Source organism: Marmota flaviventris, chromosome 10 (genome assembly GCF_047511675.1).
Source record: "Marmota flaviventris isolate mMarFla1 chromosome 10, mMarFla1.hap1, whole genome shotgun sequence".
Classification (NCBI taxonomy): domain Eukaryota; kingdom Metazoa; phylum Chordata; class Mammalia; order Rodentia; family Sciuridae; genus Marmota; species Marmota flaviventris.
In genome coordinates, this window is record NC_092507.1 from 7125403 (window position 1) to 7147359 (window position 21957).

The following is a 21957-nucleotide window of genomic DNA, read 5'->3' on the forward strand; positions in this document are numbered from 1 at the left end:
AGCCCCCACCATGTGCCGCCTCATCAGGCAGCAGCTGTGAGGGCCTGATGGAGGGGAATTTGCTGCCAATCCCGCTGCCTTTGGGATGGAGGGGATGGATCTGGAGTCAGGTGGTGTGAGGCCTTACCTGGGCAGCCCAGGGAGCCACACCCCTGCCCGAAACTGACAATTATGGTGGTCTGCATTCCACCTGGGGTCCACAGTGAAGGCCCGACGGAGGCCAGCTGTGGAGGGGGACCCTGAACTCATCTATGGCCGAGCCTTGCTGTGGGCTCCTTCTCACACCCTGGCCCTGGAGGTAGAAGCTGCTTAAGGATCATGTGGCCTGGACCACAGCAAAGAGGCAGGTCTGAGCTGGGCTCATGGGACAGCTTCCATGGGGAGTTTAGGGAAAGAAACAGGTGGAGGTTGGGAGGAGACAGTCTTGGCCCTAGTGGTAAGAGAGTGCAGGGATGGTCCCACAGTCCCTGGGTATTCCTGGCCCCCCACCTTCTCTCCACATAGTCTCCTCCCCAGGGGCCTACCTGGCAATATATTTCTGGTAAATGTTTACATCTTCGGTGACAGCTGGTTTATCTGTGGGCAATCCGTTCCTGGTGAGACACACGGGACACAGCCGATCAGCCGCAGGCCCAAGAGCTGGTGGGGAGCTCCCTGCCCTGGCTCTCGCCTTTCTTGCCTTGGCTGAGAGTTCCGAGGCACACGGGTAGGACTAAGATAGTCCCTTGGCAGAAGCCTGGCAGAGGTTCAATTAGCCCAACTAAGGAGGGCTGGGCCACCCCAGGCAGGCAGGGCCGGAGGTCTGCACCTCAGGCCCAGGTAGGCCTAGAGTCTGTCTGGGTGGAAGGTCCCTGGAGCCAGGGCCTGACCCCCCGGCACAGAGGGAGAATCAAAAGGTGAGGGCTGAGAAGCATCAGGCATCCCAGGGAGGAAAAGGGGAAGGAAGGGCAGCACATCAGCCTCAAGTCAGGGGGCACTGCCTGCATCTGCCTGGGTTCACAGCTACCAGGGTGGAGTGCAGATAAAGGCTTTGGGATGGGTCTTGTTCAGCCTCAGGCACCCACCATATTACTGGCAGGGCCAGTGCCCTGTCCCTGAATTAAGGCTGAAAAGGCCTTCTTCTTTCTGCCTCCTCCAAGGAGGCTCTGAACCCAGGCACCAGGGCCACTGCAGAAATCCCAGCAGCCTCACCCCCAGATGGGGCTTTCTCAGCCGACCACAGCTCTGATGGCAGCAGGCAAAGGAAGCCAGTGGTGGCAACCAGGGGTTATGGCACTCGCTGGCACTCACGTCAGCAGGTACGCAGTGCACACCAGCGCCTGCTGTGTGAGCGTGTGAGGCTCTGCAGCAAGGGGTGGAGGTGCAGGGCCATGAACCGTGCACGAGCTGGAAGGGCCCCCCGGAGTGAGCACACAGTGAGTGAGCACGCTGCGTGTGTGAGCATGAGCATGAGAGTCGACTGAGCCCAGGTCTGGGCGTACGAGTGGGTGTCCTGCCTCAGGGCTTGGGGTGCAGTGGGATGGGGAGTGCCTTACTTGACAGTGGAGACGGTCCCCGTGGTGATGGAGTCTGTTTTGGAGAAGGTAGACTTCAGGTACTCGGGAGTATTGAAGGACAGGGAGGCAGGTGGCTCGGGCCCCGGCCCGGGGGCACTGGGAGCAGTGGGCACACTGGCGAGGGGTGCAGGAGCCAGGCTGGGGGTGGGCGGAACCTTGGCGGGGCCTGGCTTCTGGATGCCCCGGACGTCATACTTGGAGGGGCGCCCCACCTTGCCTGTCTTGAAGGCAATGGCCCCGCCCATGTCGGGGCTGCCCTCCCCGGGTTTGAAGAGGTGCAGGTACTTGACGTTCTCCAGGTCATACTTGGACGGCTTCTTGTAGGCACTCCCATTCTGAGGGCGCAGGTTCTCACTGGTCTTCAGTTTTTGAATGAAAAAATCATACTTGGAGGCCCGGGCCACCAGGTTCTGCATTTGGACACTGCTGTGTGATGGCAGGGGCAAGATGGTGGCCTTGGTCTCCAGGTGGGTGGTGTTGCTGGGCAGCCGCAGGCCAGGCAGAGGGCCCACCATCTCCTTGCCTGCCCGCTCCTCAGCCTTGGTGCCATGGGCTGGCCAAGAGAGCTGCTCGCCGGCCTTGAGCTTGCGGATGTACTCCTCATACTTGGAGAAGCGTGCCCGCTTGCTGAGGCTTTCCTCGGAGGTGGGTAACATGGAAGAGGGGGTCGCCTCAGGGGGGGAGCCCGCATGCAGCTTCTCGAAGCTAATCTTCCTGGCCAGTTCATCCCTCGTGTTCTGGTCATCATAGCCAAACATGCCCAGGAACTCGGTCATGGTGGAGGCCGCATAGTCCCTTAGCGAGGAGGCCTCTCCTACAAGGAGGAGGGGGTGGTCACCTCTGGGAGGAATCAGGGGAGGAAGGGCCAAGAGGCCCCCCACTGCGAGCCCCCACCACAGAGAGGGGCCTGTGTGGGGAGGGGCAGAGCAGGACATGATCTATGGACATTCGGCCCACTTGTTAGGTTTTACGACTCTTAAATTAATTTGTTTTAAAAAAAAGTAATTAATACTGGGGTAAAATAAAACGAGTTCATCAATGCCAGGAAAATCAATTTCCTAAATGTTCTGGCCGATGGCTTTTCAGTACATTAAACAAAGTTTCATAAATGTCTCCGCTCTCTCGCCTTGGCCTAATATGAAAGAGAAGTCATCTTACTGGAAGGCCAAATCCCAACCTGCCTCCTGAGGTGGGGGCAGTAGTTACAGGCACAGGGACAGGTAGGGATGTGGGTGGTGACTGGACAGTCAGGAGAGATCCCAGGAGCTGAGAGAGATGCTCTGGGTGGGGTTGGGGTGAACCTGGCATGGTGAACTGCCCTGAGCCCCATAAATGGATCTCGTTGGCTGATGAGGGCCTTGCCCCATGATGCCTCATGACCTGGCTTCTCAGCCTCCCCCCAACCACAGAACTGAGCAGGGCAGGGACTGTGCCAACGTGCCCACACAGACTCATGTAGGGCCCTTCCTCCAGCCAAGATGTACCACATGGAGCACACCAAGGTGTCACCTGGGAGAGCAAGGACCAGGGCAGGTGGGAGCAGCCAGCACTGTAGGCCCAGGGCAGCAGGCCTGGGCTGGGCACATCCATCCTCCCCACTGTCTGCACCTAGGGCACACTGAACCCTGGAGGGACCTCCCCACAGTGACACGTACACTCTCCCTCCCCCATGTTCACACCACATGCAGGCTCATGTTCACACACATGCACACACCACACTCACACATGTGCTCACACACATGGACTCACAAGCTCACGTTCGTAGCTGCTTTTCCTAACTCTGCAGATACAGCCAGCTCCCCAGGACAAGTCTTAGGCCAACATGGCCCCTTCTAATGTGCCTTCTACACACAGCCTTTCGGCCTGGCAGACAGGTGGTCTCCAATGTGTGAGAGGGTGCTCATTCTTCCACTTACGGCAGGTTGCGCCCTCCATCAGGGTTGGGCACATACTGACAAGTGAGACACACAGTCCAGGGGACACAGTGTTCTCTACTCAGCTTGAGCCTGCCCACCTGGGCACACTCAGAGTAGCAGAACCCAGACTGTGGGTCCTGACAGTACAGCTTAAAGGAGGGTCCTGACAGTACAGCTTAAGGAAGGCATGCCAGCGGGGATTCCTCCCAACCCCACCCAAACCTGCTAGGCCTGAGGTGCTCTGAGCACAAGTGGAAGGGGCAGAGGGAGTCCAAAGGAGCAGAGCGGGCAGGGCCTGGCAGGAGAGAAAACCCAGCAGAATGAGGAAGGAGGGGTTCTCAGCTTCTGGGGAGGACTGGGAGCCCACTAGCTAAGGAGGGGAGGGTCACAGGCAGCTCCCTGGCACCCAGGCTGGGCAGAGTGACTCAAGGAACCCTCAGACAGCTGTTCCCCTGGCAGGGCAGGTGGGTCAGCCACAGTCTGGAACACCAGCCACAGAGGTTGGGGGCCTGGCCTGGGAGGAGTGGGCTCTGGCTGCTGGATACAGTGGCTCAGGGACCAGGGAAAGGGGCTAAAAATAGCTGGAGGCAGCTGAACCCTCACTATATATGGCAGGGAAACCGAAGGCTCTGAAGGGCAGGCAACTTGGAGCAGGGAGGGGGCCAGGCAGGGTCCTAGAGGCAGTTCCAGAGCCCTGCATTCCTGACCCCCAGGCCCAGAGAAGTTGGCCTGGGGAGCCAAGGCCATGGAAGGTAGCTGGGGCTCCACTGGCTCCCTAGCCACCTGGGGCTGAGGGAAGGAGAGCTCAGGCCACGAGGCACAGGGCAGTTCGATCCCTGCCTCCTGCCTTTCCAGCTCCTCTCTCCAGGAAGGGAGGATTCAGGAGGTGAGGCCTCCTCTAGCCCCTCCACTGTGGGCAGAGCTGAGCGTAGAGAGTGTCAGAGGGACAGCAGCAAGGGCTGCTGTCCCTTCTCTCTCCTCAGGCCTAGCACAATCACCTTGTGTCTGGCAACGGCAAGGGCTTTTCCTATCAGAGGAAACTGAAGGTCACACTCTTCCTCATTGATCTTGCAATGTTTGTTAATTACTCTGTCACTGATGTGGCGAAGGATAATTAAACAGCTCTGTTTATATCTTATATGCATAATTATGTGGCTGTGCAGGGCTCCCCGCACAGGGAGGAGATGCGCCCCTCGCCGCAGGGGGGACAGGGACAGGGAGAGGCAGGGGAGGCGTGCAGCTCCAGGCACCAACCTGGGAGGAGGCTGGGGCGAGAGTAAAGGCCAGACCTAGTTCTAGCGGGGGCCCCTCTCCTGCCATAAACCCCAGGCTGGTCCTCTCCTGAGCAGAAAGAGCTGGAGACTGCTCTAAGTCCCAAGGACACGTAGGCACTAGAGAAGCCAGGCCTTGGCCATCTCATGGGAAGAGGTCAGCAAGAGGACCATGTCGGGGTGGCTGGGTGTAAGGGGATCTTCTGGCTGGGCCTGGCCAGCCTCATGGGCCTGAGTTCCCACCTAGGAGGGCCAGGGGCAGTGACGTAGGGAAGGAGAATGCTGGGGCACAGGCAGGGGGCCAAGCCTTTTCTAGGATCCTCAGAGAAGTCTCTCGGAGTGAGAGTGCTTGCAGCTGGCAGCTCATGGGGTTCATGTTGCTGCCCCACCACAACCACTGCTCCCCACACTGGTGGCCAGGGACCTTGGTCCCCCAGAAGGCTCATTCCTATTGATTCCCACCCACCCACCATCTGTCCATTCCTCTGTGTGTCTGGCCATCCGTCCATCTGTCCCTCCACCGGTTGTTTTTTAAGGACCCACTGTATGCTGGGCAATCCCCCCTGCCCCCTCACAATCCTGGAAAGCTGCCTTCTCTGTCCCTTTACTCTGCCCCCACCCCCAGAGTTCTCACTGGACATGATGCTGGTGCTTGGGGCAGGAATGAAGAGGAGGCAGGTGGGCACCTGGACACGTGGACCTTCCTTCCTGGGTCACCCCACAGTGTAGCACCCTTTCCCAGCCTCCACCTGCCTCTTAAAGGCCAGACACCCACCTGAAGCCTGCTTGATGCCAGGGCTACTGTCGTCCTTTGAGGCTGCCCCATCTGAGTCCTTCTCTGGGACACTGCCATCCTTGGAGGGCTCTTCAGCATGGTCTTCCTCATCGCTGCAGCCCTGGGGCTGGACCATGTAGACACCCTCGGGAGGCAGCTCCAGGCCCTCGCGGGTGATCCGCCCCAGCATGGGTGCAGGTGCCGGTTCCTCACTGTACTCCCCGTTGACCCACTTCTCAATCACCGCCCGCCTCTTGTCTTCTTCGCTGCGCGGGGCCCGAGCCACCCCAGACTCAGGGCCACTGCGCTCTTTGTCCCGGGGCCTCAGCGGGCTGTCCTCCGCCTGGGAGCCAGCCTCTGCTCCCTTCTCCACCACCACCTGGCGACTCAGCTTGGCACAGATGGCATTGAGCTTGAGGCCGCCTTTGCGCTTGGCCGCCATGGCCGGTTTGCCTGCAGGTGGGTCAGTGCACCGGGTGCCTTCAGCTGTAGGGATGGAGGGACACAGAGATGAGGGGCCACATGCCAAGCACAGCTACCCCTGAACGACCCTGCACCCCCAAGTCAGTCTCCCCAGGTGATCACAGATCCATCATGCTGTCCTGAGGTGGCCTAGCACTGCTCATCTCCCCTCTGGACTGGGAGCTCGAGGGCTGGGCTAGCCAGTCGCTCCATCCCCAGAGCCTGCACAGTGCCTGGCATGGAGTAGGTGGTTCAAAATGGATGAAAGAAAGGCTCTTCAAATACAAGTCTTCTTCCTAGCACCTGGTTCCTGGAAGCATTTTCTAGGCTTGTTTGGCCCTAAATAGCTCCTGAGAGGTGGTATGACTTGTGTCATGCAGAACCCCAAGCACAGGCAGATGAGGGGCTGGTGGTGAGGGAAGGTGGCAAGGGAAGCACTGCACTGCTGGTGGCCTGGCTCTACCTCACCACAGGTCCCTGGGGAGGAGTCAGCTGACAACCAGCTTCTAGCCTGTGTCAACCTTTTACCCTGGCTGGCACTGTCCCCACCTGAGCATCTTATCCCCTGGCAGCACCTCTGCCAGGCCCAGTCCATAGGCCTCACCAATTCCAGTGTCTGCTCTCAGGACAGCAGAGCTCTTCTCCTTGGCTCCCAGCTACTCAGGACCACCGCCCCCCCACCTCCACCCTGACCCCCCCAAAAAAAGCCTCTGTTTTTTCTCAGTCACCTGCCCTGTGAGGGTCTTCCTGGCCCTTCTTTCCAGCCTCACTGGGCCTCTGGCCATTTCCTATTGCTGTTCCACAGAGATCCTCGCAGCCCCTCCTACAGTCTCCATCCCAGCACCACACTCCTCCTCCTCCAATTCCTGTGGCCCACTCCTATATCCTGGGAAGGTCTGGCCGGAGCTGAGAAGTGCACTTCCTAGCCTAGGAGCCCCAGCTGGGACAGGCTTGGATTGCTTAGGTCCCTCATGGAAAGCCCAGAAACTGCAGTTAAAGGGCTTAATTTCTGATTCCCGACGTGACAGCACATAGGCAGCTAGAAACCAAACCTTGTCAGGGGACAGAGGGTCCTGAGGGCAGGTGGCCAGGAAGGCCTACAAGGCTGGACATATGCACGAATGACGGCACACATCTGTCTAGCCATCCATCCATCTAGTGTACTGCCATGTGCCACACCCCATGGTGGATCAGGGGAGTGGCCATGTGACCGTCTCAGTTCATACTCAATTTGTGCATAGGGAGGTCCCTGTCAAAGAGTGCTTCCCCAGGCCTTAGCCAGGGAAATGGGCATGTCTCATATAGGTCTGAAGGCTGGGGGCAGGAGGGCTTTGTGCCTTAGCTCCATGGATCAAACACCATGAGCCAGGAGTGGTGGTGCATGCCTGAAATCCCGGCAGCTTGGGAGGCTGAGGCAAGAGGATTGCAAGTTCAAAACCAGCAACTTTAGCAAGGTCCCAAGCAACTCAGTGAGACCCTATCTCTAAATAAAATATAAAAAGGAGCTAGGGATGTGGCTCAGTGGTTAAGTGCTCCTGGGTTTAATCCCTGGTACCAAAACAAAACAAAAGCCCACCATGAAATCCACATCCTGGAGAGCCCACAAAGAAGCCACACCTGTGTCTGCCCAAGGGCCTCATCCCACAGGTCGACCTGATTTTTATGCACAAATAATAGTCCCTTGATATATACATGCCCTGTGGCTGCAGATCCTGCCTTATCACCAGCTGCTGAATGTGTGGCCTTGCTTGGGGACTGTCAGAGAAAGGTCTGCTCAGCCAGTTCCCAGTCCTGTGGCTCTGGCTCCAGGGTCTTGGACCCTGGCCAAGCCAGATGCCCACAAACTCATGTTTGTCCACAGCTCCAAGTCTGTGCCGCTTGCACCCAAATCCCTATGTATGCACATGAGGTTCCTCTCAAAGTTCAGCTTCAGGGCCCCTAATCACAACCCCACCCAGTTCAACTGCTGGGCAGGCCAGCAGGGTCTGTGACACCACATTTCCTCCAACAGCCTCAGGGGGAGCAGCCTCACCTGGTCCTCCTTGTCCCTTGCCCTGGACGGGGAAGAAAAGAGCGGGAGTGAGGAGCCTGCTCTATTTTTACCAAGAGGTAAGCAGCCAAGTGTGTATGGCAGACGGCAAATGAATCTATAAATATTTATCCCAAGGAAGAGGGAAGCAGAAGCTCCCAAGGCTGCACTTGCTGCTAGTGACACCCCCTCCCAGGGCTCCCACCCATCCTGGAGCCTCCCTGAACTTCGGCTCACCCAACCCAGCCCACCTTCTCCCGATCTCAGCCATGTGCCCCTTCAGTCCCAGCCTGGGCCCCCACCAGCTGTAATGCAGCTGTGCACCGGGCCCACCTCCAGCCCCCAGGCCCCTTTGCTCCTGCTGACTCCCTCTACACCTGCCCTCCAGCTGCTGTTCTGACCCAGCCCACCTGCATTCCAGATGTTGCCCTCCCTCTGACTCTACTTTGGTCCCAAGGGTGGAGGTGGAGACGGCACCTGGGCCCGGGACACGGGCAAGAGGCAGAGGCAGGGCTGATGGTTGTCAGTGCCAATGTGTGCAAGGCTGGGATGGCAGGAGGAGGGCATGTATGAACTGAGGGCTGAGCTGCTGCCCTGTGCCTTCCGGCCCACCCCGTGGGGCCTTGCTGCTGGCCCCTCCATCAAAGGCCCTGGGACCTCCAGACTACCCACCCCCATGGTCTGACCCCAGACTCCTGTCCATGTAAACATTCCCCTGACTTTCTTCCCTAAAATATAAACGGCGTGGCCAGGCCTCAATGGAAGGAAGCCATCAGTCCCCGGCCCTGTCACTGCCCCTTTCATCTCCTTCCCGCCACCAGCCTGCCCGCTGCTCTATTTACACTGGACACTTCCTCTGGGAACAATACTGCCCAGGAGGCAGGCTTGGGCAGGAGGGTGGGAAGGCAAGAGGACTCCTGTTCTGCTCCCCCAGGGACCAGCAGACTGGGGGGCAGAGGCAGGAGGGGCAGCTGAGGTGGGCCCAGCAAAGCACCTACTCTGCTCCTGGCCCCAGTGGCTCTGAACCCCAGAAGGCACAGCAGGTTACAGTCTGGCCCCTGGGTCAGAGTCAGGAGCATATAGCCTGGCTCTACCCCTGGGAGCTACCGGCCCTGGCAAGCTATCTCTCACAGAAGGGCTGCCGGGCTACAAGGTGAGAAGGCGCCTCCTTGGGCCAAGCACAGGGCCTGGCAAGGAAGGACCTGGGAAAAGACAGCTGAGCCCAGGAGGAGAATGACAGGCAGATGTGGTGCCATGTCTGGCCCAAGATTCCAAGACAAGGAATTCTCACCTGGCCCAGAAGAGGGAAGAGGGAAAGGAGAGGCAGGAGGCCTGGGGCCATCCTTGCAGCCCTCTCCCTTGCGCCAGCAAATGGCCCCCTCGGCTTTCCTACAGGCCTCCAAACTCAACAAGCACTACCCATCAGTCTCTGAGCTGAGCAGACCCAACTAAGGTGCAGGAGAGAGAAGCAAAAACTGACTGTCCATCACAATCTCACCAAAGCTTCAAAAATGATCCAGTTGAGCCCTGTGCCAACCCATTTGACAGAGGAGGAAGCTAATCCTGGCTGTAGATACCTGGAGCTGAGGCTCAGCCTCATCCCCATGAAGGCTCCGAGGCAAGCTCTGGGAAGTCCCAAGCCTCCCTGCAGGGGCTCCTTCCCTCCCTTGCCCCATCTCCTCCACACCCCCACTTCCTGTTCCCATAACACAGAGCCCCCTAAAGTGTTAACTGCGATGGGTAAAATGGTGCAGCAGATTGCTACAATAAATAATTTACTGATATTTATAAATATTCAAATCAGCCAGCTTCAGAAATCGAATGAAGGGAGGGCCTTGGGAGAAGGGGCCCGTTATGGCATGAATCTCATCACTCCCTGCACAGGCTAGGGAAGGCCAGGGCTCCTGCCAGTTCTGGGTGAGAAAGGGGGGTGCCTGTAGCTGCACCTGGGCCCCTTGTCCCCACGTCTTCCTGACCTGGGAGGTAAAGGGCTGTGGGAAGCTGGAAGAACTACTCCTTCGGCACCTGGTCAGGCCAGGCCCTCTCCTGCAGGCAATCTGGGCTCAAGGGAAGAAGAGGCGTGGTGCCCGCTGCCCATGGCCCTGGGTCTTGAAGTTGCTTGTCTTGCCAGGGCAGGGGCAGTCCCAGGGGTCTGGGCAGGCCTGGCAGCCCCTCCCCACCGTGAGTAATGTGTTTCAGGGCTGGGCTGCCTGTCAGCTACCAGGCTCCGGGTGCTTTATGGGCTCTGCTTGGTGGCTCTGAACTCCCTGGTAGGAAATAAAGTTCTCCCTGCGCGTCCCTTCTAAACATTTCACTCAGTGGAAACGGTGTTTAAGAAAAATGAGGACATATTTCTTCCTAAGGATGCAGGATCCCCTTTGGGCGGCCTAATGCCCGCTGTATATCAGGAGGAAGGGAGGCAGGGGCCAGGAGCCAGTCCCCTGGGGTGGGGGTGCACCTGGCTCTGCCTGCCTACTGCCAGGCAGCTCTGGGGGCCACAGACACCGTCCGGACACCGGTGGCTGAGCTAGCCCATGGCATCTACAGGCACATGGCACCTGGTGCCTCCTGAGCACCTTGTCTGTGCCAGAAAGTATGCTGGGCACTTAGTCACCTTGGTGATCCCCCAGCATCCCTGCAAGCCAGTTGTCCTGTCCCCATTTCCAGGTGAGGCAGCAGAGGTAATGAGGTTGGCAATTGTCCCGTCAGTGCTGGAGCCAGCTCCCACCAAGTTCAGATTTCCAAGGTGCCTTCCAGGTCTTCCAAGTGGCCATCCTGGAGTCTCAGGGTGCCTAGGGGAGCTCCCATCCTGCTGCACTTGAGGATTGGAACCTCACAGACCACAAGCCCCCATTCAGTGGCACGCATGGGGCACCTACTTCCATCCAGGCTCGGGCTGAATTCTGAGGCTACGATGTGAGCAAGACAGGCAGTCCTGGGTCCTACGTCACCCTGGTTCCTACATCAGGGACTATGCAGTTCAGACAAGGCAACAATATTCAAAAGTCACTACCAGACCATCTCCCTGACATGGAGCACTGGTGCCACAAGAGCAGAAGGGAAGGTTGCTAGGCCCATGCTTTCTCCCTCAGAGCCCATCTCCAGCTGAGCAGTTCCCTTCCCTCATTTCCTACCAAGACCTGTCCCTGAGAGGCCCCCTGGGAGAGGGGGTCCTTCCTGATCCCATCTCCAGCTCAGAACAGAAGGGCCTCTGAGTTTTTTCTGAAGGGAGGAATGGCCACTGCTCCCCTGGGGTTCTCAGGCAGGTCCCTGGTCCTCAAGGGCTCTAAGCTGGGGAGTGGGCAGGGCTTGGCCACTGGGCCCTAGCTTACCCCCCTTTGTTTATTTATTTATTATGATTTTTTAGTCCAGTTAAAAGGTTTACTATCCAGACGCGTCTAAGTGGCCTCACTTAGCGTAAGTAACTCTATAAATCAGGGGAACTGTTAGCATCCACCACACAGGCTGGCTATCAATCTCCCCCAGGTCACAGCCAAACAGGAAGAGGAGAAAAAAGAGAGTTACCACCCAGGGGAGATTTAAAACATACACACACCGAGCAAAAGCACACAGACGGTGTGCACGCCTGTGTGCACACACACTCAGGGATCTCTGTACAATCGTGTTCACACGTGCCCATCTACAGCAGCCCACAAACTAGAAAGTCTCTGTGTGGTCAGTGTTGAAACACAATTGCACTCCCACAGCAGGGGTTGGAGGGGACACGGAGCCTGAGGGGGGAGTCTCAAGGCTCCCGTGGCCTGGCCACCAGTGCCTGAGCTGCCTGCTGCAGGCTAGGGGCTCTGCAGGGCTGGGGCAGGGATGCTTGATCCCCTGCCCCCTCTGTGGCCTCTGCCTCCACCTGCTCCACGGAACCCCACTTCTGCATGTCCAAGGTGGGCACTTGGCATGAAGGAGGAACCAAAGAAGAGAAGGCACGGAGCTGCAGGCCACTGCAGTGGGGCATGCCGTCCTTACATGCTCGTCCGGCCCTCAACTATTGCACCCTGAAGGGCAGCACCATCTGGATGGATGACCAACTGCCACATAGAGAAATGGAGGGTGCGGGCGAGGATGAAGGGCAGAGCCACTTTTCGTGGCAGCTGTGGAAATGCCCCACCTTTTTACTGATAGGTGCAGCTGGGTGTCCACACGGCTTGGACTTCGGCTCCCACCCCGTCAGAGAGGCCCCAGACCTAGAAGACCGCACTGCCTGAGCCTCACCAGGCACTGGAGCAGGGGAAGCGGACCTGGCATCTCCTCTGGACCTGAGGCGGACGTAGGTGAGGCAGCCTGAGGTGGGAGACCTGCTCAGGTCTACCTCCCCTCCCTGCTGCCCAGAGGCCTCCCTGGCTCACCCCCCTGCCTGCCCACTGCATCTCCCCATGAACTCTATTTCTCTTTCCTCTCTGAAAACAACTGAGCTGTAAATACTGTTTAACCTTCTCCCCCCCTCCCCCCACCACCCCCTCCCCTCCGCACTATAAAAACACAAATATGCCATAACTCAGCCGGCCCGGCCGCCCAGCCTCCAACATGCCCCGCGCCCGGGCCTCTCAGGAAGGTCATTACAAACGACTTTCCGATTCACTGCTCCTGAAATAATTTTGTGTATTAAAACCTGAATCTGCACTTTCTGGGGCCGAAAGCCTCGCTTAATTATGGCGGGTGTCCTTGGGACGGACAGTGATCCTTCACTCGCCAGCCCGCGCTCCAGCCCTCCGCCCGCCAGCCCGCCCCCCTCCCCGGGCCCAATCTGTTTTCAAAGTGTGTCTGTCCTTTATTAAATTGTTTTCTTTTCCACATTATCAGTTGCCATGGAGACCTCATCTCTCGGATTATTTGAATTTCATTATATCTATTGATTTGGGAGCATTTCATCTTTTTTATTGTTTTTCTGTCAATTTTCAAAACGAATAACCATCTAATTTGCGTCAGTGCTGATTATGTTTGTCCCTCAATAGAGGTCGGCAGCTGCGCTGGGGAAACAAATCAATGAAAAACCATCATAAAACTCCCCACTCCAGTCTCCAGGATGTGTGGGTGACATTCCACGCCTGCGAGAGACACACTCATCAGCTCCAACTTCGGCAACGGTGGCGGCAGCTCCGCTCCACGTCCGCCTCCTTTGGCCTTAATATTTAATTTTGCGATTTGGGGCATTATTAGTGGTGTTTTTATTAGCGCGTGTGCGTGTGAGCGTTTGGTGGTGGGCTGGCTGTTTCATTAATTTGTGGGTGAGGCAGGGAAACCCCGGAGGAGGGCAGGGCAGACGGCGGGCGTCAGGGGCGCAGCGGGAAGTGGAGAAAAGAGGGGGACTGCCCCAAGGAGGGGACCAGAGCCCGGGGACCAGGAGAGCCCTGAGGAGAGGCTGGAAAAGGGGGGACGGAGTGAAGGGGAGGAAAAGAGGGAATTCAAATTGCTTACTTTGTTGGTTTTTTTTAAATAATTTATGCAATTTTAAGCATTTATGTATAAATTTTTTAATAAGCCACCCTGGAGCAGGATGGCCATTAACATCCCAACGTCCTTCTGTCCAATGGGCTGGCGGAGAGGATCAATTTCTGAGAGTACTTTCCCTTTTTTATGACATGATAAAATGCTTTTAAAGCAACTTACACAAATATGGAAATTTTTTTCTTTTTTTCCGTCCTCTCTCCCTTCCCTTCCCTTAACAGGCTTCTTATTCACTGGGGAGGGGTATGCAAGTGTGTGCGAGCGCAAGCGCGCGTGCGTGTGTGTGTGTGTGTGTGTGTGTGCGTGCGCGCGCACACACACACATACACCCTGCCCTCCTGCTCTTTCCTGCTGGGGAGGGGGCTGCCGGCCTGGCAGGGAGACAGCCCCAGTTCTAACTGGAACTGGCCGCCTGTCCTTCTAACAAGGGCATAAACTTTCATTACCCATGCACGCAGTCAAAGACAATTTAGGGAAACGCACTGCTCAGAAAAGGAAAACCTCAGCGATTCGTGGCCCGAGCTGCCACCACCATCTGGGGGCTCCCCTCCAGACCCAGGGCACAAGGCCCTGAACCTCTGGCCCCGCCCAGCAGGAGGTGGGGGACAGGGCAGGGCCAGCTTCCATGTGGTGCCCTCAGTGGGAGGCAGTAGAAAGGTGCAGGAGAGCCCAGAGTGCAAGGGTCTTTCTCTATGGCTAGACTGGACGGGGCAGGCCTTGGACAGAGGCGGGGCCCCTCGATTTTGCCCTTCCCCAAGACCCCTGAAATCTCTTTATTAACAGCAGCAGGTCACAGGCCCTCAGGATGAGCACAGGGCTCCTTCTTTTATATCACTCCAGTGTCTGGAATACAGCAGAGGCTTGGCTACACAGGACAGACAGACCAAATGAAGACAAAGCAGGAAAACAGACCCTGAGGTGACCTGAGGTCCTGGTAGAAGCCTCACGAACACTGGGGGCAAGGGGTCCCTTCCAGGTGTCTGCTGGAAGCAGGTCTAGACTGCTGGGAGGAGAATCAGGGTATCTGCTGCCATTGCCCTGCCCTGGGCCGAGCTCCTGCTTCCTGGGAGAGGGAAAGAGTGCAGATGGTGACCAGGGCACCCCACCTCATCTTCCAGTTCCTCCTCCTGGTGGGAGTGAGGGGAGAATGGAGGGTGAGCCTTGCCCAAGCCCCTCCATGGCTGACAAGGACTTGTGCCCCTCCATGCCCTTCCACTGTGGGATAGTGTCCAGCCCGAGACCACACTGGGGCACCTGGGCTTTGGTGGCTTCCAAATAAAACAAATCAATACCTGAGATTTGCCATTCTCTTAAAGCTTGCCACTTTAACCAAGTTTCTCTGCACTGGACCTCAGTGTCCCATCTGCAACAGTATGTCAAAGGGATGCTGTGAGTGACAGGTCTGACACAGAGCTGCAGAGCACAGGGCACCTGCCACTGACTCTTGGGCAGAGTCAGGGATGGCTAGGTGTGGAGTCCAGCCTCTCGCAACCCTGCCTGCTTCTGCCCAGGGACTAGAGAACTGCCCGGGGCCTCCTGCTTCCTCATCCCTGAAAGCCCAACTTTCTCCTCAGGCCCTCACCCACCCAAGCTGCCCAGCCCAGGCTCTCCTGCCCCAGGCCCTGGGCCTCCCTCGGAAGGCACCGCTCTACACAAGTCTGCCCAGGGGGCTGAGTGGGCAGCCCAGGAGGGTGCACAGCTAGCTGGGCCCTCTGCCGTGGCAGAGGGCAACCCTGGCAGGGCCAGGCCACCCCAAGCCCTCCGAGGGGTTGACAGGGAACGCCACCCCTCCTCCCTTACCACGCTCAGATCCCCCCAACTGTCATTAAAATAACAAGTTTCTGTTACAATCTAAACATTCCCACATCGCATAAAGGGTTATATTACACCCGAGTCACTCCCGGCCCGTGTTTGCACAGAAAAGCTCACGGCAGGTCCCCCCTCCTGACGAAGTGACTTATTAAAGTTTAAACAGTAATTAACAGAACAATAAAAATAAAGGGATGTTTGGGGAGTCATAGCGCACACAGGGTTTTTGGCAGTGCCAGCAGTTTTTCAGTGCCCTGCGCTGGCAGCAAAATGTGACTGTGAAGCCAAGGGGGACGGAGGACGGGCCATGGTTGGGGCAGTGAGACTTGAGACCCAAAAGGCGAGAAACAGAGGCCAGACTGGAAGGAAGCGATGAGGGGTCTGGGGTGGCAGGTGGGCCCAGTGTGGGCAGGGGAGAAGTCTACAGAGCAGGGAATCCACCAGACTTGGTGGGGAGGCTTCACGAGACTGAAGAGTGACTGCCAAGCCCGGCCTGGTCACAGGCACTTCCGGGAGCCCAGGGCCTCAGTCACATCATGCCAACTCTGGGCACGGACCTGGCTGAAGGAGGAGTCAGGTCCCCAGCTATATCAGATATTCTCTCTGTTCACACTGTCATTAGAAGACCCTGCAGTTGACTCTTGAGGCTGGACACCTGCTACTCTGGGTTCCTCCTCCAGTGGGGCAGGTGCCTCCCCTACCCCTAGCCCCTGTGGCCAGGGCACACTGAGAACTCTCCTGAAGCCACTGGTCCTCGTTAAGTATGAATGAGGACTCAGGAAGGCCTGCCTTCCCCTGACCTGAGAGAGGGAGACCAGCCAACCCTCAGGCCCACCTAAAGGGAGAAAGAACCCCTAGCCAGGCCAGATGGACTGCCCCCCGCCCCCTCCGCCAGGGGAAGTCCCCAGTCCTCAAGCTTTTCAGGGAGCTGGGCCTGGGGGTTGGCAGGGCCTGGGGGTTGGCAGGGCCAGGCAGGTTGTCCTTGGCCTTGCCTTTTCTCCCCCCACGTTCCGCTCCAGAGGCCCAGAACCCTGGCTCTGGGGGAAGGCAGAGACATGTCGGCCAGGGACAGGTCCTGGGAAAGGGAGGCCAGTATGTTTTTTCCTCAAAGGCTTAGGAGCTAAGGAACAAGGGACAACAGGGAGGCCACCACATGTTATCTCAGGGGTAGAAACCATCTCATGCCAGCCAGAGGACAGAAAGGCACTGCTGAGCTAGCCTTTGATCCCCAGGCCCCCAAGTTACCCTCTTACTTCTCCCCTCTCCCAGCCTCCTAGGCTCCCATGTGCCCTCCCAGGGCTGTCCTCTGACTCACACCCGAGGGCCGGTGGCCAGTTCTGTCTGTCACTGCCATCCCTGTTGCTCCTCTCCAAGGAGCCACTGCAGAATCAGTTTCTCTCCTCACCATGGGGGCTGATTCCAAGAAGTGGATTTCAGTAGAGCATTTCCAACTCATGCTCTTCTCTCTGGGGCAGAGGGTGGTCTTGGGGACACTAGGAGGACATGAGGAGGCCCCTTCTCCCCTTGGGCTTCCCCCTCTTCCCCATGCCAAAGCCTGCTTTGGGGTCCCTTCTGCAGGAGTCTCCCTCTACCTCAGCACCTACCAGAGCAAGCCAGAAATAAGCTCCTTGCCCTGGTGCAGGCCCCCAGCTGGTCCCTCTATGTCCCAGCAGCACAGGTAAAGCAGCTGTGAGCCACACATGGAGGTGAGAGGCTGGGCTGAAACCACTCCCTCTAATCTCCTGTCTCCTGGGATCTGGGTCCTGGGTAGTTAATGGGAACAAAAGGCAGTGTCTCTGGCTGAGTCCCTATGGTCCTCATGCTGCTGCCTATGGCCTAGGCACTTGTGGGCACAGGGAGCAGGGGAGTACAGCAGGGCCCCACAGACCTCAGTGCCCCCTGGCCTTGGGGTACATGCAACTATCCCCTGAGGTAGCTTTTCCTCCCTCTTTTTTGGGTAGAGTTCTCTGGGGCTGCATCCCCTAACCCCAACAGTGAGTGACTCATGGTTAGGGAGAGAGGAGGTTGCGGATGAAAGAGCCCAAGGAGCAGGCAGGTGTTGCTTCCCCTGCCTCCAGCTGCTGTGCTGAGGGTGAGGCTGGAAGGACAGACAGGAGCTCACACTCCCTCACTGCTGCCGGAGGAGGCAGCCTGAGTCACCCTGTCCCACAGTGGGCTGGGGACGGGGGGGGGGGGGATTCCCTCAAGGGCAAAAGTGGAGGACAAGGCAGAGGGTGTTTGGGTGGTACCGAGGAGGGCAGGTGGGGATGGAGGCCTCTAGTGGGTATGCTCTCCGGTGGGCAAATGGGAAGCTGGCTGCTTACTGTCATCAATCCCCAGCCTTCTCCCCTGTCCCAGAGGTGTGTGCAAGCCCCAAAGGCAGCCTGCCCTCAGGTCCCATGAACTGACTGTATAAGGGAACAGCTACCAGGGCAGAGGCTGTCCTAGACCTATACAGAACTTCAGAACTGGAAGGGTGATGGACAGGTCTGGTGAAGGCTGGGGTCACTCACTGGTCAGCATTAGACAGATTCAGGGACCCAATTCTCACTGGGAGGCCTCTCATGCCCAGCAGATCAGACTGCTACACATTTCCATTTAAGCCGGAATTTTTCATAGCCTCAGAGACTGCTCCAGGGCCCTTGGACCCCAGACATCTCAAGGGTTCCCTGCTGGGGAGGGCTGCATACTGGCCCACCTGGGCAGGGACTCCAAGAGCTCTGAACCAGAACTTCTGGGGTGCAGGGACTGGAAGTCAGATACCCCAAGGAAAGCGGCTCTGTGGCCTGGTTTATCCACTGGAAATGGGTAGGACCTTGTGGCACTGGGAAGTGGCCTTCTTCTTGCAGGAACTGAGACCCCAGATTTCATGAGTGTGCTACAAAGAGGAAACAGGGCAAGCATTACCCTAGAAGTCGGGGAAGGGCCTGGGGCAGAGAGGCCCAGGCAGTAAGCACAGCCCCAGGTGTGGGGGGGTGGTGCAGCATGTGGCAGAGGACCTGGGGATGACAGGTCACCCCGCCCTCCCTCCAGCCCATCTCCTCAATCCCCTTGCTGAGGCCAATGATGAGGACATGAGGGGACTAATTTAGGAGTATTTTTAAAACTGTGGCCCTGGTGGAGGGGTTTAGCAGTTGTCAGCCATCTGGAATAAGGAATTACAATCACCTCCCTAATCCTATATTCCCTAAACCCTAAAGCTGGTTACAGTGTGAGGAAGAGGCAGCAGGTGGGTGGGGGTGGGAGTCTGTTCCAGAAAGGGGCAAAGCCCAGGGAGGTGCCGACAGGCTGGGCAGCACCTTCCTGCCCCTTTGGAGGGAGCCCGGGCTGGCCATGGGCTGCGGCTCCAGCGTGCTCAGAGCCCACTCAGCTCCCCCACCCGCTCACGCACGCTCACTCCCCAGGCCGCGCCAGCTCGCGCAGGGGCCGTCAGGTAAATTAGATCTGAAAGCTGACAATTTCTGACCATATTTCCTTGATTATTTCAAACAAATGCACAGCAGCCGCTGTAAGGAGATTAAAGTGACATAAACGTCCCGAGTGGGAGGGGGGAGGGCAGAGGATTCAGGTCACCCCCATCCGTCCCCCGCCTGACAGACGCTATATCGCTATCCAATCCAATAAAAAATCCCCCCCTTTTGCTTTAATTAATTTTACAGCTAGCTTGCTTAATTACTTTCAATCAAAATCCTCCTGCCATCGCAAAATTAGAGATGGTTGAGCTCCATTAGCCTAAATTCTTCATTTCCATATAGAAAAGAGGCTGTCTGCAGAGCCAGCCTGGGCCCCTGGCAGGACAGACGCCCGTCTGCCCACCCGCTGCCAGCCAGCCCACTCCTGGCTTCTGTGCTGGCTCTCTGGCCTATGCATTCTCCCTCATTCTCCTCCACCACTGCATCTTGGGCTGAGAGGAGTTGGGGTCCAGGTGGGGTCTTCTCCCTCTGTCCCCTAACTCTTTCCTAAGATTCACGCAGGGACTACAGAGTTGGGCTGAACTAAGGGGTCAGATGGGATATGGAGCTCTTGTCCGGGGTCAGCTGCTTGTGGCAAAAGGAAGAGTGATCCTGGGGTCTCCCTTCCCTGCTAAGGGACCCCTGCCTCCTGGAGAAAGCCTCAAGCCCTGGCTGCCCAAACCCAGGATAGGTCTCTTGGGCCCTCTTCCCCACCCCTACTCAGGAAGCAGGGCTCCAGCAGGATAGGTACTTGTAGCCTGATGAGGACTTGAAGTACCTGTGGGTATAAACCCTGGAACCACCGTCACCCAGGTTTCTGGCTGGAGCCACTGTCTGAGCAACTCTCACGTCAGCTGTCTCGATGGAGTGATGAAGCAGTGCAGCAGTCCCTACAGACTCTGGTATCCTTTTGGGGGCCCCACATGCCCCACTGTAGCCTGGCTCCCAGTCTGTAACAGCTGTTCCTCCACCCAGTCCAGGCTGGGTAGGTGGTGGGTCTGGGCTCTGTCCACATCCTGTGCCCGAACTGGCTCCCTTCTGCTCCCCTCCACCCGCCTCAACCTCACAGCCAACCCCAACTCTAGAAGCTCCACTTCAGGTTTTCCACACTACAGCCCTGAGTGTCACCACAGGGTCCAGCCCAACCTGGGCTCCAGCTGATTAAGGATCTGCAACAGGATGTAGGGATTACAGTAAAACCTGGCTCTGGATCTACAGGGGCAGCAGGCCAAGTCCTGGCTCTGGGACTCCCTTCTCCTCCCTTTACACCCACCCCCAGCCCAGCTGCCAAGTGAGGGAGGAAGGCTGAGTCTCTCAGCCCTACAGGAGGTCCAGCTAGTCTTTGGGAAGTGGGTGACAAGGGATGGCATTGGCATTAACTCAGGCCAAAAGGGTAGAAAGGTAGGGGCTGGAATTGGGATGGGGAGGAGGAATCATGGCTGAAATCTATGCTGGACCCTTTATGCTACTCCTGGGTCCAGCAGCCAAACTGGTCCTCCTCGGGGAGCCAGTGTGGAGGTAGGGTATGCTGGGCCTGAACCCCTGGGCAAAGGCTGAGCAAGATGGGGGAGAGGTTCTAAAGGCTCATTGAGACCCCTCCAGCTGCTCTGTGGCTGAATGGTGCTGAGTGTGAGGCCAGTTCAGAATGGATGATGAACTGAATGTGGGCCTCTGGCCTTTCTTCCTGGCCACTAGAGGCCCATGGGTCGGTTGCAGGCCCACAGTCCTCATGGTCCTGCTTTCATAGGTTAACTCAATCCTTCTCCTGGCTTGGTGGAGGTTCTCCACTACATCCTGAGTACCTAGTAGAACTGCCTCCTCTGGCCCTGTGTCTCAAGGAGCCCAGAGTCTAAAAAGAACGATACTCAGCACCAGTGTCTCACACACCACTGCGAGCAGAGAGCGAAGTGAGGTGAGGGCAGCAGTGAGGGGTGAGGAGGGCAGGTCTCCTGGCTCCTGCTCCTCCCCCATGCCCTCCACACAGGCCTATACCCTGTGAGTCATCAGCAAGGGGACTAGGAGGTACAACAGGCGGCAGCCCCTGTCATGGGCACTTTCCTTCCATGAAGGCAGGGCTGAGCCTCATTCCCATTTTACCCACCCACATGTCTGGAAGGTGGATGGAATAGCAAATTCGGAGTCAGTTATACAGAGATCAAAGGGCACACCCACTGTGGGGTGGCACAGCCCAGACTGACTCCATGCCAGGTGGCACTTGAGGAGCAGCAGAAACCCCCAGACCTCAGCACACTGCCACTCAGCTCTGGGCAGACTGGCTACCCATCTACCATGCATCCTTCAGGGGTCCCAGCTATAATGTCACTTCCACTGAGAAGCCCTCTGGATCACCCCTCCGTCTTCTTGCTGTAGGTCTGCGGTGACCCGCCTCATCACCCCTCTACCTTGCTACGCTGCTGGCTGCTGGAGCTGTGGGACGGACCACTGCTCAGCACAGCGTCTGGCCCAGTAAATATTTACTGAATGAATACAGAAAACTAAGTGCTTCTCAAGTTCACTAGGCAGAGAGGAGACCCAGGGTGTGGCCTGACTTCACCAAAACCCTCAGACCTCTAGGATCCTTTTCTATCTGCCAGGATGGAGGCACCTGGGTGCAACCGAGCTGAAACCACCCCCATAGGTTTCTTGCCCTCTTGAGCCCCAGGCTCACCTCCAAACGCCCTTCACAGGGCTCTTCCCAGAAAACAAAGGAGGCCCCAGTTGTTCTGACATTGCTCTGTGAGAGGGACAACTGTTGCTGCCAGTCCCTTTCCGAATAAATCCAGCAACTGTTTGCTATGAAGTGTAATTCTTTCCCCCCACCTCCTTCCTTGTCCCAAAAAGGAGAAAAGGGGATTGAAAAAAAGATGGGGGAAAATCCCACACCAAGCCCCATAGTCTCCCTACACCCGCTCTTAAGTCTGTCTGGAAATCTTATGAGCACAAAGAGGGCACAAGGATAGCCACCTGCTGTCCCAGACAACTGGGACAGCCGCAGCTAAGGGAGAGGCTGAGATCAGGACCCAAAAAAAGGAGGTGAGAGAATGAAGGATGAGAGGAGGGGAGGCGAGGGGGAGACAGAAGGGGCCACAGGACGGATGGAAGAAAAGGAGGGGGCAGAGGGCAGTGTCCACCAGGCCCTGCAGGTGCAAAGGGGTCTGAGGATGAGGGAAGAAAATGGGGGGTGGGGAGGCAGAAAGGGCCCTGGAGGCCAGGTGGACAGGGTGGCAGGG

General features: G+C 57.4%; 1 protein-coding gene across 2 annotated transcripts in view; it reads right to left on the reverse strand.

The window, feature by feature from the left end:
* Casz1 (castor zinc finger 1) overlaps positions 1-21957 on the reverse strand; it is a 142929-nt gene that overhangs the window by 19958 nt on the left and 101014 nt on the right. For both annotated transcript variants that reach the window (XM_071617343.1, XM_027947704.2), the window contains 3 exons: positions 5519-6004; positions 1536-2370; positions 525-593 (listed from right to left, as the gene is read on the reverse strand). In XM_071617343.1, the coding sequence (XP_071473444.1) occupies positions 525-593; positions 1536-2370; positions 5519-6004 (1390 nt within the window). The remainder of the gene's footprint in view (positions 1-524; positions 594-1535; positions 2371-5518; positions 6005-21957) is intronic.